Genomic DNA, 20533 nt, shown 5'->3' on the forward strand with positions numbered 1-20533 from the left:
TGCCCTTTTGTACAAATATGTATTCTGTCATTTCAGTGATAACATGTGCCAGAGTTGGTGAAAATTTGACCGTACCTCTTCGAGAAGATATGCAAATCTTCCAAGAATACCTTGATGCAATATAACATAGTTGTTCAATTGCATCTGCAGATCTTTAAAATCAACTAACAATTGTTTCTTTATTTTTTTCAATCTGCCCCGGATCCCAAAGGAGACTACTAAAACCATTTGAACAACTTTGCTTCACCTAGAGCAAAGAATGATTCATGTTGAGTTTTGTGCAAATGTGACTATTTGTCTTAAAAGGAGAAAATGAAAATCTTAATCCTAATCTGTAATCACAACAACCCAAATTTGTTTACCCTCTTAATTGTAGAGAGCCAAAATGTGACTCTTTAATTGGTATGTTTTACTGCCTCTTGTTCTACTATCAGATGGTCTACTCCCCAGTTTGTCTAATACCACTATGACTAACTTCATTTGGTCTACTATTAATTTTGTCTACTCCTTACTTGGTCTAATGCCCAGTTTGGCTAATTATCACTTCATCTAATGACCAGATGGTCTAACTGTCATTTTGTCTACTTGGATCTTTCCCACTTCATCTAATATAATTTGGTCTATTGTCAGTTCCTCTTAATTCATTTTGTCTATTTAACATTTGGCCTATGGACACTTCGGCTAATTAATGCTTAGTCCACTGCCTGATCGGTCAATATTTCACTAGGTCTAATAGGCAATTAGTCAACTCCCATTTTGTCTAATTTTGATTTGTCAAATTTCAAGTTAGTACACAAGACGATTCATCTAATTAGCATTTCATCTTAACACTGTTTCAGCTAATCACCTTTCAGTCTAACTTTCCCTTGCTCTAATTTCCAACAGGGCTACTCTTGTTTCCTCGACAAGATGCATGCAATACTTACCGACTTGGCTGCCATTGAAGGGGCTTTCTTGTGTGATATATTCACCAAATAAATTGTGACTTCATCTGTCTATTCCTGCATGTGCCATTGTGTAAATTGTGTATTCACCACCTGAAATTTGGCTCATAGACTACTGTGCCAGCCTATAGATATAATGCCTCATCACAGAGGTGGAAAGAAAATCTCTCAACCTCCTCGGTGGATGTATATCTCTTACATGTATTATAAAGTTGTACAGTGATCATGCACAGGAAAATAGACTATGAAAATACATATAACTTACGAACAACTAGCTGCTAGCTCACCATCAAAGCACTGATCTAGACTCTAGAAAATTAGTCATCCTGTGATTTGCACTCCACATGTATCTCAAGAAGACCCATATTGGACAAATGCAACTGCTCAAATTCTGAAATCTACTGGGTATACATTGTTGTTAGCCAACGTGAACATTGGACAAAATGTACATTAGACTAAGTGGTCATTAGACCAAGCAGTTAGTAGACTTACTTGATAAGAAGCCCAACTGGTTATTAGACTAATTGAAAAAATGTCGAAGTGGATATTAGACTTAGTGGTAGGAGCCCAAGTGCGAATTCAAACAATTTGAATATTAGACGAGCAAGCGATAAGACAATGTGGTAATAGACCAAATTATGGATATTACAGCTCATCTAGTAAGTAGACAAACTGGCAATGAGTCTAAGTGGAATTGGACGAAATGGTTACTAGCTGAACTAGATGGTTACTTTACTAGAAGGCATATATTTTTGCTCAATCATATAATTAGTTGTTTCTTCATTTCTTAGGCACTGTCATTGTATTGATGGTATAATTGCACTGTATTGTATTGTACTATTTTTTGTACCCTTTCTATTTTCTATTTTCTTTAACATTATCTGGAGAGAGCAGCAAGCTCTCTGAGTAGTTTGTAACTAGATATAGCACTATATTATACAAATATTGACTGCTTCAGAGGGGGATGGTAAAACTATTTGCATTGAGGTGATTTCTCAACAGTACTATACCCCAAGACGAAGTCGAGGGGCATGGCACTGTTGAGAAATCACTTGAGGGCAAATAGTTTTACCATGACCCTAAAGAAAGCAGTCAATATTTGTTTTATATCCATCTCAAGCATTTTACTAGAGTGATGACAAGGTTCCCTTTTGGAAACGTGTAGGCTTAAACGTTAGTTCTATAGGCCATGGCAGTGCAGCAGTGCATTCAGCGTGTAGCGAACGACACTGCTGTGTAAATGTAGGCCCTAATAGGCCACCGTACGATACACTATACATATACGGTATTCACCATAGTTGATTCCTCAGACTCGAGGTATAGGCCTACAGCTTAGAACTGCAAGAGGAGGTCTAGGACTAGAAGTAGGTCTACAGTGGCTACGTTATCCAGATCATCTTTAGAATTGGTCTTAGCTTCCTAAAATAATTCCTAAACTGTACCTGATATGTTGTATTTCTGCTGCAATTTATGAAATTCCTCTGTTACTTGAAGCAGTCACTTTGTCAACTGAGCTGAATTGCATTGATCACACACACACGCCATCGCACCAAAGATTACTGTGATGCCATCGGCACACACCGTACCGCGCTAGCTAGCTACTGTCTGCAGTATCGTTACTAGGCACACTGCATACATTCTAATGTGAGAAATTTAGATATCGATCACAGAATCTTGATTACGTGCAAATCGTGGATTCCCAAATGTACTGTATCACGCTAAGTCTTTGCACCGCATTCAGCTGCGCGTAGAGTTCTAGTAAAACTACCCCCTTTTTGTGTTCGGTACAATTATATTTCAAGAAACTTTACACAAGGGATATAAAAGAAATTACTCATTATTATTATTATTATTATTATTATTATTACGAACTGATTGTCGATGAAACAGTTTTGGACAATGTGGGTTGAGACTAAACAGGTATTAGACCCCGTTTACAGTGCGAGGCTCGGCCGCGGCTCGGCCGCGGCCGAGTCCAGCCTCGCTTCAGTGTAAACGCGCAAAAGGCCAAATGCGAGGCCAAAATTGGCCTCGCATTTGGCCTCGCTCTGGAGGTGGTCTCGGCCGCGGCCGAGCCCTGCCCCTTCTTGGTGTAAACGCAAACTGGGCCAAATGCGCGGCCAATTGCGCGGCCAATTTTAGTCTGGCTTCCAAACCCACTGCCTGTATCCTTCGCTATTCAGGATATTAACCCCCTCAACGTCGAAAACCAGTATAGTTTAAGGTGGTTTTGTCCTGCAAAGGATTCTTTCCTTCGGCAAAGGCCTTTGCCTGAACGGCGACTTCGTCGCCACGGAATTCATTTGGCAAAGGGTCTGAAAACCAGACAATACCAAATTGCGTTTGTTTACAAGCAGAGCGCCACTACGACAAAATATTGAAAGGTTTGAATCAAAAGCGCGGCCGAGCCCAGCAGTGTAAACGGACAAAATTGCGAGGCTCGGCCGCGCAATTGAGGCCGGACTCGGCCGCGGCCGAGCCGCGGCCGAGCCCGGCCCGGCACTGTAAACGGGGTCTTAGACATCATGGGAGTAGACCAAGTGATAGCTCACTCTCAGTACATCGGGTCACTAAATACCACATTGTGTTCAGTCTACATGCATTTCCTCCAGTCCCACTCCAAGTGGACTTTAAATACATATCTATTGCTCAAGTTATGACCTGATTTAATACTTGTAAATATGGAGAAGATTTTAGAATGTGACTCAAGTTCTGGTCCTTGGGGACCTCCTCCCTAGCTCCAAAGGCAGCCATTAGTACCATCTGACTAACCTCATATCCCCTAAGAATGATTATTTTTATGTACAGCTTTGTTAATACCTAAATAAGACAAAAATTAATGGACAACAGAAATTACAATATCTTGAGTGGGCCTTGGGTCCAATAAAGTATCAAATGATAGAAAGTGGTACTCACAGTTTACCCGAATTCTCACTTCTTGACGTGCCTCTGTGATGTTATTGCTGGCAAGACACAAGTAGTGACCACTGTCTCTAACAAGAAGTCGCTTGAATTTGATGGTTCCACCAGAAATCTGTGGGGGGGAGGGGGGGTGATGAAAAAACTCACAAAATAAGGCTGGATACAGAACAATGGAAATTCAAAATGCTATAGAAGTAAGTTACACCATGTTGTGCTGGTAAAATATTGAGTACATGTGGAAATAAAAGGAACACTTTTTTAAAGACAGGCCGACCAGACACAAACACACACACTCAATGAAGATGTCAATTTTACAAAACTGTGAAACTGCACAGTCCATCTCCTATTCCTCATCTTGTAGACTGATAATGTTCTGATGATAGGATACATTCACACTGCATATTTCATGTTTACAGCAAAAGCGATCACTGCAGCAAAACATTGCATATTGATTTAGTAGAGCTTTATATTCATACGGCATATGGTTATAGTATGTTTGTGTTTTTAATTTCATAATGAACTGGATTTATCACTTGTCTTTTTTTTTTGACCCTAAACATGAGGATTGGCGTTTAAATCACCAGATTTCTGTGACTCATACTTTGCCTGTTCAAAGGCCTGCATTTTGCCAAAATGTGAACTGGCTTACCACAGTAGAAGCAATTTGGTACATGCTTCCTTCTTGCTAGTCCATCAGAACCTGAGGCTGCGTCTTCTGTGAAATCATTAATTCCACAATTTGTTCCTGCTGCTATTGCATGCACTGGCTCAATGTTGCTTGCTGATGAAGCCAACTGATCTTTCACATCTTGCTCAGCATGCAAAACAGCAGCCTCAGTTTCCAATGGCCTATCTTCCACTGACATTTCACTTACAAAAGTCTGTCTGGCCTTTGGACGCTTGCTATTACACTGGTCAAACAAGTCTAATGCATGGCAAGAAATCTTGCCAGGATTAGCAAGTTGTAGCATAGAGCAAGGCTGCTTGCTCTGGCAACAATCCTCATCAATGAAAGATGAATATCGCAGGAGAGATGAATATCGCAGCTCTTTAAATGTTTTGCTTCTGACCATTTGCAGGAGTTACACTTATAATGCACCATAAACACAAATCGGGGTCATTGAAAATTGGTTGAAGGATTCCCCCTTGTGCTGCACACATAACTCCTTTTACAGCAACTGCAATATCTCTTTAGAACCAAGATACTAAGAGTTTCAATAATTTCACTAAGGACTTGAAATCTGAGGAAGAGGCAGAGTGACCTTTGACCTCTTGACGAGCATCTCCATCAAAGTGATTCAAAATGACCTGTGCTTTTTGACTGTCAGGGATGTCACATTGGACACAATAAATACCTGTGTCCAACTCTGTCTAGCCATTGTGCTTGAGGAAGTTCCCCAGCAGTGGTAGGTCTCCAAGAAAACCTGAACATTTTGGTGCTTGCAAATGGGTCAGTCTACCTCCTGGTAACACATTGGTTAGATTCGTGATAAGTTTCTCTACCAATTCATCAACCTCATTTTCTTTGGGCTGTATAGCCATCTCCAATTTGCTGCCACACTTACTCTGTAACTGAAATTCACTACACCAACAAGTCAAGTTCTAAAGTTTCAACACACAGCTAGGAGGGTGAGGTAAAGGTTCAACTTCATGACCAGATATGTGAGTACCATGTAACCACACCCCTACAAACTTTGAAACATGTGTAGCATGCACCCATCACTTGGACAACAACATGCCACACACAGCTTTGCATTGGAGACTTGTGGTACTGTAAAGAGCGTGTTTCTACTGAGAGCACCTCGCATCCCTCGCATCACCACGAATTTTGTCCAACGCAGCACCTCGTATTTTACGACCACTCGAGCTGTTTCTACTGAGCGATAAAATACGCGGTGATGCAAAGGTGACGTGCAAATGCAGTGATTCCGGAAGTCAGGTATTTTTAGGTCACATTATCGGGTCACGCGCGCACTGCCGGCATGCCTTATGGGAAAGTAAACAAAAAGAAGATGGCACCAACCAAAGACAACATGTTTCTTCTAGCGTACCTACATTTACTCATATCAGCCTTAAGCACGGGGAGCAGTTGGTAATACAGGGGGCATACTTTCAGGATGTCATCCCTTCCTTTTCCTGAAGTGGTCAGCCTATCAGCTTTAAGCGTTCCCTCAAGTACTTTAGCTTGTTCCTGATTGCCGCCTGGACAGTCTTCTTGTTTCTCTCTGTTAATACGAGCCCTGCCTGCTTTAATTGCTACTGCCTCGGCTATTTTTTGATAAGCCACGGTATTTCTCTTCGTCTTCCCATCCAATATACCCCGAACTAACATATCCTGCCACTGACTGATGAGAAATCTTTGGAGATCGAGGGTCCAGTTGAGATTTTCTCCAGGCTGCGACATACTAATGTAGTACTCTCGCGATTCGAGACGATATAAAATGAAATAACGCGGTGTAAAATCAAAGTATGTGATGAGGGCTCAGTAGTGCAATAATAGGCTGTTAATCACGCGAACAATAGACGATGAATGCCACAATGCCTACACCTAGTACCTACACATGTATACAAGTGAGTTGGTACAAAGCATAATGCGAAAATGGTCGCTGTGTGTACACACGTATTTTGTACACATGTGTCGGAGGAGTGCGTGCGATGAACCAACTGAAAAGCGCAAGGAGAAATTCTAGACGTCCGGTATGGGGTAGCAACACCACGAATTTCGCTACCCGGTGTGTTTCTACTGAGAATCGTCCCTTGCGTCACCACGCATCGACCACCTCAGAAGGTGGACGACGGAGCACCTCGCATCAGCGCGCATCGGCCACTACCCGATCTGTTTCTACTGAGGAAAAATTTGAGGTGTCACCACGCATCGGCTGGCATCGGCTGGCATCACCTCGAATTTTCGTCGCTCAGTAGAAACATGCTCATAGATGGATCTTTGCCCTATGTATTAATGCAGCAGTACCTTAGCAAACTTTTTACACCAATGTACTTCATTTACTGCAATGTGTATGCAGGGAGGTATGATCAGCAGGTTCACAGATGTAATTCCAAGGAAGTTCAGGAGCGATTCATTGTGCTTTCAGATGTTTCAGACATTGTAAATGCAGCATTTTCACTGCCCCGTAAGAACAGTCATTTAAAAAGGTGAAATCAATCTCAAATATTTTGATGAACTGCAGTGTCATCACCACAATTGACTAATGAAGGAACTAGAGCTTACCATCCTGTGAGAGTCATTGAGTAAGTGGAGGCCCCTGTATATCCACTCAACTACAGGGGGAGGGCTGCCTCTTGCCTTACATTCAAGCGACAACGCCTTGCCTTCATCTCCCTCATACGTGGCTTTGAGTCGTGGGTAAATCACAACAGGCTCTGGAAGAATATAAAACATATTTAGCATCACATTACCAAAACTAAACCAAGACATGAAAGCATAGTATCTACAGGCGGATGAAAACCCTGGGAAAAATAACAAATGGCATGATGAGATAGAGATAAAATAATAACTTTACTACCAGAAATCATCTTCATGGTATCTCCAAGAAATACGATCCTGGTCACACTTACTACAATGAACGACGACTACTGTTGGGTATCCTCCCTGTGACATCTCAATGTCATGGATTCTCCAGAGAGCAAAAAGACTCTTAGTTTTGCAACATTTTTGCAAAACAACATTAATGTTGAAGTCAAATAATATGGGAAAATTGTTTTGGTTACATTAATAAGTGTTCTGTTTTAAAACTCAAATCAAAATTTTTGATATTCAAATTGAGCTAGGATTTTTGATGCATGGCAATTGAGACAAGAAGTCTTGTCACTTCAAGGGCAATGTATGACATACATGTATTTAAAGAGGCAGATTCAAAATACAGATTTTACCAGCTGGATGAAATAAAGAGGAGAATACCATTTTTTATGGTTGCTCATCATTACTCCATTAACTCAGCATCATCAGTACACTGTACTTTCTCATGCACTGGAGCAATGTTCAAAGTCTACATTCATAATAGTATACTAAGAACATCCTGATGTACCTTGGGCTCCCGTTCTTGCAACAAGACAAAATTGCAAATTGCAATGCCCCATAATGTTCACAATGAAATTTTTCTTATTCTGAGAATATCAGCATGAAAACTTCAAGACTTTCTTGCAGATATTAAAATCATTTGATGAGATTCTCAGCCTGCCTCGTATCACAAATGCCATACAAACACACATAGTTGCTAACTGACATTGCCCTAATCTTTGAGACATAAATACTAGGTTCTGCATAGTTTCTGTGCTTTAAACACACTCAAAACAAACAATGAAATCATACCATATTGATTTTTGCATTAATTCACATTTTCATATTTCATTAAAATGACAGTGAAGTGGAGCAGTCAATGAACAATGACTTACATAATGACAGGGGAGCATAAAAACTGTCAAAATGGACAGGAAACAGTTAAATGTCATGGAAGTCCTCTTTCTAGAGACATGAACCTCACCAGCAAGTAAAACTGTGGTTTCAGCTTCAATGACTTCTGGGTTTTCTTTGCCTAGCTCTGTGGCACGACAGGTGTAGGTCCCAACATCCTCAGTGGAGACCCTCAGGAGATACAGTGTGTTGTTCATCAACATAATCTTACAGGAAGGGTTGCTGCATGACAAGCAGAGAGAGAGAGAGAGAGAGAGAGGGAGAGAGAGTGCAATAAAACTATATACATGTCTTGGTTCATTCTTCATAGTGTCTGGCTCTACTGCCCAATTTTTACTGTCTCATATCAAGTGCTGGATCCTTTACATTTCCCCATTGTGATTCTGCTTCTATTCTATGTAGAACAAATGATAAACAATCTTTACTCATTGGTTCAACTGCTGAGAATTAGTGACTTCTGCACTCTGTGTCAATGTTTAGAATAGTTTCTCATAGTCCAACACAAAGATTATTTCTAAGCTCATACTGAGCATGGACTGGTAAACTCACATGAGGACATAATTTACACAGCCTGATGTCATGGAAATGACTATTGTAATCTTGACAGTCACTGCTCTATCAAATATTGATGACTTTTGTAACATTATGAAAACAATATTTGTTTACAATGTTTGAATTGTTATGATGGCTGAATTGTAAACTTACATCACAAAGCCAAACTCATGGTGTTATTAAGGTAGAGTTCATTGAGCCTGAGACTGTAAATGCACTACAATGAGTCCTATGTCTTCAGTTAAAGGACAAGTTCACCTTCATAAACATAAGGATTGAAAGAATGCAACAATATTAGTAGAACACATCAGTGAAAGTTTGAGGAAAATTGGACAATCGATGTAAAAGTTATGAATTTTTAAAATTTTTGTGTTGGAACCGCTGGATGAGGAGACTACTACAGCTTGTGAGTCATATGCGTACAACTGTATAAAGGAAATGTAAAGAAAATTCAACATATTTTCACTTTTTTCGCATAGTAAAAGAGCACTTGACCTGTCTCTTTCTAAAGGCAGGGGGAATAATATTACCCATAACATTTGTCGGTAATGAGTCAGGGGAATGTGTACTTTTTTCAAAAGATTAAATTTTGTGAAATTCTCTTTATATTTTCCTTATATTGTTGTACGCATGTGACATCTAAGTTTGCACTAGTCTTCTCATCCAGTGGTTACGGCACAAAAACTTCAAAAATTCATAACTTTTTAACCCATTGTCCGATTTTCCTCAAACTTTCAATGATGTGTTCTACTAATATTGCCACATTCTCTCAATCCTTATGTTTGTGAAGGTGAACTTGTCCTTTAATAATGGTAAAAAGTGAAATGGCAGCATAACAGACCATGTGCTGGTTCAACCACGAAAAAGCAGACTTTATTGTGATCGTGCTAATCAATACTTACCATAGTTCATAAAATATGACTGTTAGCTTGATACAAAGTTTTGTGACGATCTGTAAAGGAAGTTCTCTTCACATACTTATGATGTATTCACGTACAAGGCATGGGCGACAACATACTTATATTCATGGTGAACAAAGTAATGTAAAATGAGGAATGTTAACGTGCATTTTAATTTCACGAATTTTGTGGGCGCCAAGATTCGCGAAATTAAAATGCACATGAAAGTTTTTGTCTACACTATGTGCATTGTAATTTGAATGCCAGTGGCAGTTCGCGAAAATTTCATGCCACAAAAAAGGCCGTCGGCTCCAATTCGCGAAAAATTCATGCCGCAAATATGTCATGTTTTACAGTAATATTCAATGCAATAAAGTAGGGAATAACATACAAAGATTGCAAAGAGTAGTCAAACGGTAACATCTGCAGTGTGTCATACCTATCAGCCTGATCTGGTGTGCACTGAGTTTCAACTGGCATCCCGTTCTTAAGCCATTCAATGCGAACACCACGGTCAGCTCCACCCACTTGGCATGGTAACTGGGTAGAGTTGCCCTCCTTCACAGCTACTAGTCGTCCAGCTCTCTCCACAAAGTAGATTCCTAGATGTCAGTTTAATTATGCACAATTATCATCTTCGTATACGTTTCAGTGATTCTTGGCATAATCTTAGATGCTGCCAATAGTAATGAACATCAAAATGTTTTAAATGAATGTTGTGCAAGTGATGGCTTCTACTTTTTGTGAGAATAAACAAGATACAGAAACGATGGAATTGTTAGCTTTCTCATGAACATATATGCTACAATGACAACAATGAGTATAATATAATGCTCTGTCATATGTTGTGGTGCTGTAAAGTGATTTATAGTATCATCCCACTCACTTCTCACAAGTCTGTAAGTGCATATGCTCATCAAGGTATTATATAACCTGCACACTCATATCAAAGAAATAAGAAGACCCCCTGTAATCTGACTGCTCCATTATCATGTAATCTTTTTATCTGGCAGCACAATGCTATCAAAATAATATCTCTGATATACACCAAGAATCAAAAGCCACAGTTACACTGGCAAAACCTCTTAAAGATTAAGTTGCCAAAGTTTGGCCAGTGTGAATGCAAACTTCCCAAATATGTTCTTTATTTTTTTTTTTTTATAACTTTTCATGAAACTTCTTTTTCCCTTATGTAATGTCATAAGCAACAAGTGCAGAAAATCTTCCTCTTCACAGGTTGTATTGTGTTCTATATTATATCAAACTATAGTCAGTACAGAGTTTAACCTCTTCAGGGAGAAAGGTTTGGGATAACACCATGCGTTGATAGCTTCTTTTTTTTTTTTTGGATGTAAACTATGAAAAAAAAAAGACTGCTTGTAAAAATAGTGTCCTACTTATCAGAGGTCTGCGCTCCATTATCAAATGAAAATAGCGTACACTGAAAATGTTTCTAGGAGGCACATTTCCTTCACCATACAAATCTTCAAGCAACATATAACCTTCCTTTTTAAGAATATTTGGGTCCATTTGAAACAGATAATTTTCACAGATTTATTCTGTGGATCAACAGGAATTGTGTTTTGGTACAGAACTCACTGTATAATTGGGAGAGACTGGGAGGAGCAAAAATGGCACCTGTAAGTGGGGTGCCTCAAGGCATCAATAATACATACTACATAAATACCTATACATGCATATGTACATTGTATGGTACATAGTAAGCACCACTTCACTGTACATTATACCTCCCCCATCCCTATGTGGCTGGCTAGCTTTTTGAGTTGCATGCACACAGTTTCAACTGGGTGCATGGCTCATGCACTATCATATGGCTTGTTGCTTTGAGATCCAGTAATATTTTTTGTTCTTGTTGCAGCAGCCATCTTTAACATTGTTTTTTGTTCCCTAGCTCAAGGCGATGTCAATTTCAGTTGCAAACACACCAGCAGTTGACTGAATTATATATGATTACAGTTTAATCATGTTACAATCCATTGATCAAATGAGTGAGGGTGCTGTGGCATAGTGGATAAGACTCCCGACTCCCAATTGGGGGACACGAGTTCGATGCCAACACAGTGCTTACGTCCTTGGACAAGATGTACTACAATGATCACATGTAGCTTCAAAAAAATCACAGACAATTAATCACTCCTCACCAAATATGTCAAGTCTGGTTGTTCCACTGTAGACATAACCAACATCGTTGACTGCCTGACAGGTGTAATTTCCTGCATCTGTTGCTAGGAGGCTGTTGATAGTCAGTAAGCCATCCCATCCCTCTTGGACATGAGTATTTCCTATGCGAGGAATGGCCTAGAAAATGGAACTGAAAATAATCAGCTGTCTGAACAGTGGGAAGTTGTAATTCATGTGTACTTTGTTCGTAAACAGCCATTGATTTAAGACTGATGTACATTTCACTCAACTGCAACATTTTTATTTTTAGGATGCCAGCCCTGAGGGTTGCATGTTCACCTGAGCCTCAAAATAAATTCAAATCTGATGAAAGTCATCATGGGTATCATTAACTGATTTGTCAAATACTGTTCAGAAGTTATCTGAGTGATTACTATCCTCCACTTAAAAAGGTGCTGCTTGCAATTTTGAGCATTTTGGCCCTTGAGGGACCTGGCCCTGTCCAATGACGCCTATGTAGACAATGTATGGTATACCTTTAAGTATCTATGTTATCTACTTTAAAGATACTGCTGCTAAGTGTGTTAAAAATCTGTGACATGTAGTTAGTAATGAAAAAGTAACTTTTTATTTTACTCCAGAAAAGGCTCCTTCATTTGGTCCATATTCCTCCACATATCTGCCATGTAAGGCAGCAAATCTGATTAAGTAATAGCATAATATATAACAAGGGGTATCAGGCTGTGTGCAGCTTATGTATTTCCTATGTTTTGTAATGAGCTCCGGCACCAAAACTTGTTTAGTGATATCACGTTAATAAAGAAATAAGGTCAATATCCACACTATCCATACACTTTGTTGACTTCATTTCATTCCTTTGACCTGATTTTCAAGATCTATCCTCATCTGAGGATTACTTCCTGAAAAGATTTCCTTAGATCATATGAGTCAAAAGCCCAGATACATGTATTAAATGAGGTCAACTACTTGACTATAAAAGCAAATGGGTAGAAGGACCGATGTGATTCAGCCAGTTCTGATCAAATGTCATCCATGATTGTAAGCTTTGGCTTCGAAACAGAAAACTCTAAGGTTCTTGTGTTTACTCTGTATCTCAATATTGCCACTAAAGTAAAGACTTTACTGCATCTACACACTCAGTCATACATCTGTTGCTAGGCAGCAGGACAACCATGGATTGAAGTCTCTGAAGTCCAAACTATCATAGTTTGTTCCTCAATTGTCCCAAGGTGTGAGATTGGCTTAAAAACAAGGGTGTTTGCTGCAAATCAAGTATTTCACACATTTGTCGACAGCTCAATGGAATAATACAAAAAATTAACAACATATTTTGAGCAATTGAAATATCCACTTGAAAACATCCTTAACCCCTGTGGTACATGGACTGATTTTGCTACAACACGCATTTCCCACAAACATCTGCCTGAGTATTCTCGGGACTCGTCTTTAACAGGTTAAGAATGCACTGCCAAGGTAACAGCATCTTTATGTAAAACATTATATAGATGATGACTGGCAGGGGAGGGAACATACCGAATGTTCCATCCGAAGGGTTTGAAATGCTATTGAGGGAGGTTATAAGTCCCGAGATGAAGTCGAGGGACTTATAGCCTCCCGAAATAACATTTCATTCCCTGAGGGTTGAACGTTTGGTACATGTTCCCGACAACAAAAATCATCATCTGTTATATTACATGGGCTAGCCAAATCTGCTTTTTCTCATAGGCAAATTTATCCTATCGATTGCGTGAAAAATATGATCGTTAATCGTTTGGTATCGTTTGTCATTTGTTACATGAAAATGTTTTAACCTGGGAGAACATTACAAAAATGTTTTGTCCATGGGCAGACATAACCAATGTGCCTCCATTACGTGACTGTGTTTAGCCAATCACCAACCGGTATTTGATTAACCCATTTAATATTGTGGATTGAGGTGATTTTCTCCCACGTAGGTGGGGGTATTAACCCGTTCCTTCCGCAATTCTCTGAGTGCCTTTAATGCTCCCAAACGAGATTCTTTTCGCCCGTCGACATAGAAGCACACAGGTTGGTAATCCAGCTGTGTGAAGGCAGTCAAGCGGTTTATTGTGTCCCCCTTTCTACGGTCAACTACATGTGCCCGTGAACAATGGAAATATCGATTGGGTGCGGGGTATGAATAGAGCGTGCGCTGATGAGCTCTCAGAATCTTTTGTTCTACACAAAACCAGGTACCTGAATGAGGTGACTGGGGTCAGCGAAACCCCATTCTAACTGATCTCAGCCTTGATCATTATGTACATGTTCGTACGAGTTTACAGCAGAACAAGCAAAAAACTAAATCAGGAAAAGGTACATAATACTGTAAAACCCCCCTGTTTTTAAACAGCAGGAGAACAAATCCTGATAGAATAAACTCTGATCTTTTTATCAAACCCACTTTTCTGAGCATTTTAACACAAAGAAACATGAATTTAGGCCACTGAAGCAGGCACCCTTGTCTTCATTTGGGAACCTGGTAAACCAGGTTCCCGTATATCAGTTGCTCCCACGGGAACCTGGTAAACCAGGTTCCCGTATGGAACGGGTTAATTACATTCAGTAATAGTTTTTGTTATGTCCATTGTGTAGCCTTTTTAGCCTTACCTAGAAAGTTAGATTTGCTTGTTTTTATCATATCTTTATGTCATTGTTAATTCAGAGTACTGTAATATCTATTTTTATGAATATGATTGTAAACATGTGCAATTCAGGCTTTGGCTGGCAGACATGATTTAAAGGTAAAACATAGTTCTGGTACGCCTGAACAACTGACAAATTTTACTCCAAAATGTACATGTATGCCTAAGAAATGTGTGGAATAATGCTGTAATAAAGAGATATATTGCAACTGATAAACAAATTGCCCCACATTGACGTAAATAAGCACTGAATTGATCAGTGTTCTCGGGTATGTATGCCCATGATTTTTTTATCATGGCTACTACTAAAACACTGATCAATTCAGTGCTTATTTACGTCGATTCAGGGCAATTTGATAATCAGTTGCAATGAAAACTTCTTGACAGAAGAATTTAATGAATTTGAATAACAAGATATTTGTTGGGTAATGACAAAAATGCACATTATCAACCAAAAAGGTTTGCCTCTCAGAACTTACCCAATCAGGGTCAGGCTAACTCGGACTCTGGGACAATTTGGCCTCGCTTTGACGGCAGGGCCGAGTTGCCCCTCTAGATTGTACGATGTTGTACTATGGTCACGCTGAGCATTTCTGGCAGGTTGCAGTTATGGGCCGAGTTGATACAACACACGCATCAAAGTACTTCTTTGGCGCGCATACAAAATGAATGTGCGCCTATGTCTAGAATGTGACCATCATGAGCTGCATGTAAATTGTCTGAAATATGGCCGGGTTGTCCCTGAGATCAAATTGACCTGGATCCCTCTGGAATACAAGAGACCAGGGGTCTCATGCTCACCTGAGCATCACAAGTTCACCTTCCACGCATTCTTGCAGACACTTCCATGAGAACATTGGAAACTTCGGACTATAGTCATCAATGTACAATTAACTCATAGTAACTTTGCTTTATCACTTCTGGTTCTAGAGAAGAAATATGGGGTGGGGGGATTAACAAATTGAGATCTTATAACCCCCTGGCATATTACGTGCCAAGTTTGGTAAATATTCATCAAGGGGTTTTCAAGAAGAATATAAACATGTACAATTTAAGTCTCCATTTGGACCCATCCCACCCCACTCCCCCTGGGTCCCAAAGTGGGGGGCACCCCTGCAGGGTTCATACTCAAAAATTTAATTCACTGACCTTCCATGACCTTTCTAGCCAGAATTCCATGACCTTTCCATGACTTTTATACATTTTTTTTAACACTTTAGACTGAAAATTGATCTCAAATCAAAGCGAAGCAAAGGACATTGATTATTTACACATCTCACACAAATAACAGATAAATTTCTATAATTTTTGCAATTCCATGACTTTCCATGACCTTTCCATGAAAATATCACTTTTCCATGACTTTCAAGGCCTGGAAAAAGACTAATCCAAATTCCATGATATTCCAGGTTTTCCATGACCCGTATGAACCCTGCCCTGATTCTACCACGAACAAACTTGAAACAACAGTCATCAATATTCTGACTCATCATTGTATTAACTTAGCTGAATCACTTCTGGTTCTTGAGAAAATCTCACTGGGGGTGGGTTGAGCCCCTTGGGCATGGTGCCCATTTGATGGAATTGAGATTCTGTCCCCCTAGGAATGCTACCTGCCAAGTTTGGTGAAACTTAATTATGGGGTTTTCAAGAAGAAGATGAAAATGTACAATTTAGGCCCCATTAGGACCCCTCCCCACCCCCTCCCCTGGATCACAAGGGTGGCACCCCTGATTCTACCATGAACAAACTAGAAACTACAGTCATCAATGTACTAACTCATTAACTTAGCTCTATCAATTCTGGTTCTACCGAAGAAGATCTTTTAAGATTCCTTAATTTTAGGGGGTTTGGGCCTCCCAGCCCCCTCCCCCCACCCCCCTCCCCCGGTGGGGCATGGTGCCCATTTGAACAAATTGAGATCCTATCCCCATAGGGATGCATCCTGCTAAGTTTGGTGAAAATCGGTCATCAGGTTCTCAAGAAGAAGATGAAAATATAAAAAATTCATGCACGACGGACAACGCACACTGGACGACGCATAACGAACAACACACGACAGACGCTGGACCAAGAGCGATCGCAATAGCTCACTTGAGCCTTCCGCTCAGGTGAGCTAAAAAGTCGGTATACCGACTTTATTATTGATCTCAAAATATCCAAAACAACTCATCATCTCAGCAAATCGCATCAGCCAGGTAACTTTCTTGGTAGCTTCTTTCGAGATATTGCAAGCAGATATAAAATGGTGCAAGACAGGTTCTCAAACCCTTACCTGAACTATGTTTTCAATTACTATGAGACTTGTATATGAGCTATGCATAAAATATTTTAGATGAGCAAATACATGAACAAATTTCAATACATTATCTTTCTGACTTGGTAGACTGCATACTACCGTACCCAGTTATAGGTCAAGATGAAGCTACTTGTAGTGCTGCCATACAGACAATATGGATACGCAATGTTGGCCTACTGACCACAAAGAAAACGGGTTGATATTTGCAAAGCTTTCAGGTACTCTGTAGTACTTTTGTCAAAGTAGTAAAAGCACAAATAGCTTCTACCGGAGGTATTCCTGAACATGTGTTTGTCTAGCAATAATACTGATCTGTAACATGTGAAACTTGTTGAAATGAAAAGAAAATAAATAATCATATGAGATGGTCCACACATTACCCGTCCATTCCTGAACCAGGTGAATCTTGGGGGAGGAAACCCCAAGGCTGTACACTCCATGGTAAGTTGCATCCCAACATGTGCTCTTCGTACAGCAGGGTGTTGTGATGTAATCCTTGGGGGTGCTGTACACAGGCAATTAAAGTAATCAATTTTTATTCATAATAAGCAATGATGTTCATAAGGCTTCGCTATACAGTTTACAGTGTTCTGCACTATAGCAATCAGTGAATACTCTGATCATAATGGAAACACACAGGTCATGTGTAAACCACACTAACTGACACAAAACATACTTTATTTCTTCACAAATCAAAGCATGTTATAAACAATTCTAGGTTACTACCTGCCCACAGGCAGGTAATTACAAGGGGAAAAAATACATATTTGGACCGCTTCAAAACAATAGACAAGGACACAAATATGCACATATATTTACAAACATAATACATTTGATCAGCTGTTCTAGGGCAAAAACAGAAAATAAAATTATTTCAACATACATATTTAACCTAACACAAAATAAAAAAAACTAGAATTATCACTGAAGGTGATTAATACCCCCGCCCCTAGTGTTGCTTTATAGTATGTGATGTCATGAGGGCAATGACGTTAATACCAAGTTTGTGCACTTGTCGAATTGGAAACAGAATAATTTTAGTTTACTGTACAATTACAGAGTTGACACTGAGTTCCACAAGGTTTGGGTAAAAAGTGTGGTTACCATGGCAATGCATTGTATGATACAAACACAAGGGACATTTTGCATAACTACACTTAAAGACCATCATACACACCAAATTTGACCTTCATAGCTTCAATGCTTTATTTTGATACAAAAATGAGTGGTTACCATGGCAACACATTTTCCTTAAACTAACACATTGGTGTCTTGCAAAACTACACTTCTAGATCATGATACATACTAAATTTGACTTTAATTGCTTGAATGATGGAAAATTTATTCAATCTGCAAGGTTTTGGTAAAATTGTGGTTACCATGGCAACGGTTTGTGTGACAAACACAAAAATTATGTGTTCCACATCTATACCTCAGGGCCATAAAGCCTACCAAATTTGGTTTCAATTGCTTGAAAACTGTGGAAGAAGTTCACTCCACAGGATTAAAACTAGAAATGTCGCTATGGCGACTGATGCCTCCGCCTTAATGCATGATTCTCCCAATAGGCGTATAGTACAATGTCTTCACAATGTGTGATCCATGACATTTTCACATAACTGGCAAAATATTGAAATGACAGGTTTGTCAGAAATGTCTTGAACTGTGTTTGCCATAATTTTCTAAGAGTGCAGGTATACATATTTGGGGAATTTTGGGGAAGTTTATGCATTGAGTAATTTCAAAGGTATGAAGAAAGAGTGTGATAACGGTACAAAATATATATTTTTATTGGGGGGGGGGGGGCATTGAAACCTGGCCTTTGACCTTTAACCTTTGACCTTCAGGCTGGAAATTTCCTGGAGAATCTCCATTAGGTAATGCATGTACTAAGTTTTGAAACTAATAATGCAAGCATTGCATATACTAGTATATGGGGGAAATAGTAAAATTTTGAGTTGACCTTGACCTTGACCCCTGACTATTGACCCATGACCCCTAAATTCCATAGAGAATCCCTGCCAGACAGTACATGCGTATGTACCAAGTTCCATGAAAATACATCGAACCATTTGCGAGAAAAGTGATATTGCAACATTTTCACCTAACCTTTGACCTTTTGACCTTTGACCTTATGACATGAAACTCTCATTGGAGAATCTTTATGCAGTAGTACATGTCCACACCAAGTTTCAAGAAAATACCTTCGGGCATTGCATAGATATGGGGAAAATTGCAACATTTGTAGAATTTGACCTTGACCTTTTGACCTTTGACCTCTTGCCAATGTCACTAAAATCTACTCAACTAATTGTCCCATCATACATCATCCTTGGACCAAGTTTGGTGAAAGCTGCTTCATCCAGTTTTGGGTTATCACGTAAACAGATAAATTTTAGGATTTGACCTTGATCTTTGACCTTTGACCTCTGTCTGATTTCACTGAAAAACTAATCAATTAATTGTCCCATCATACATCATCCTCCAACAAAGTTTGGTGAAATTTGCTCCATCCAGTCTTGAGTTATCGCGTAAACGGATAAAATTTCATGATTTGACCTTGACCTTTGACCTTTAGCCGATTTCACCAAAAATCTTATCAACTAATTGCCCCATCATACTTCATACTTGGACCAAGTTTGGTAAAATTCCAGTAAATATTACTCAAGTTATCGCGTAAACGAAAGCGGACGGACGTACGGACGTACATACGGACGTACGGACGGACGGACAACCTGAAAACATAATGCCTCCGGCACCACTTCGTGGCGGAGGCATAAAAAAACAAACATGCGGTTACCAAGGCAACGCATTGTCCGATACAAATACAAAGGACATTTTGCAAAACTACACTTAAAGAGCATCATACACACCAAATTTCACCTTCATAGATTAAATGGTTCAATTTGATACAAAAATGAGTGGTTACCATGGCAACACATTTTTCTTATATTAACACATTGGTGTCTTGCATTACTACACCTCCCCATCACCATACATACTAAATTTGACCTTAATTGCTTTTATGATGTGGAAGTTATTCAATCCACAAGGTTTTGGTAAAATTATGGTTACCATGGCAACGCTTTGTCCGACAAACACAAAAATTATGTGTTCCACATCTATGCCTCAAGGCCATAATGCCTACCAAATTTGATTTCAATTGCTTCAACACTGTGGAAGTTGTTCACTCCACAAGATTTCGAAGAAAACATGCGGTTACCATGGCAACGCTTTGTCAAGTACAAACACAAAGAGTGTCTTGCATAACTACACCTATAAATCATCATAGATACCAATTTTGAAATTGACTGCTTAAATACTATGGAAGTTATTCAATCCACAAGGTTTTGGTAAAATTATGGTTACCATGGCAAGGCATTGTCTGACAAACACAAAAAACATGTCCTGCACACCTACACCTCAATATCATCATTTACCCTAAGTTTCGTTTAAATTGCTTCAAAACTGTAGAAGGAGTTCGCGACTCAAGATTTTGCAACAGACCGACCGACCGCCCGACCGACATCACGGTGATTCCTATATACCCCCTTCACACTATGTGTGGCGGGGGTATAAAAATCTGAACTGAAACTTAATAGTATAATAGACATATGGCAATTTAGCTCTCTTTCAATACAAAAATATTTGATACACAA

General features: G+C 39.4%; 1 protein-coding gene across 1 annotated transcript in view; it reads right to left on the reverse strand.

Moving 5' to 3' along the window:
* Nucleotides 1-20533, reverse strand: part of LOC140229972 (contactin-5-like) — a 99262-nt gene that overhangs the window by 17092 nt on the left and 61637 nt on the right. Inside the window, exons 8-13 of the mRNA XM_072310169.1 lie at nucleotides 17255-17379; nucleotides 11912-12068; nucleotides 10189-10351; nucleotides 8369-8520; nucleotides 7096-7247; nucleotides 3861-3978 (exon numbers count right to left, since the gene is read on the reverse strand). Of these exons, the coding sequence (XP_072166270.1) occupies nucleotides 3861-3978; nucleotides 7096-7247; nucleotides 8369-8520; nucleotides 10189-10351; nucleotides 11912-12068; nucleotides 17255-17379 (867 nt within the window). The remainder of the gene's footprint in view (nucleotides 1-3860; nucleotides 3979-7095; nucleotides 7248-8368; nucleotides 8521-10188; nucleotides 10352-11911; nucleotides 12069-17254; nucleotides 17380-20533) is intronic.

This window comes from Diadema setosum, chromosome 6, assembly GCF_964275005.1.
Source record: "Diadema setosum chromosome 6, eeDiaSeto1, whole genome shotgun sequence".
NCBI lineage: Eukaryota > Metazoa > Echinodermata > Echinoidea > Diadematoida > Diadematidae > Diadema > Diadema setosum.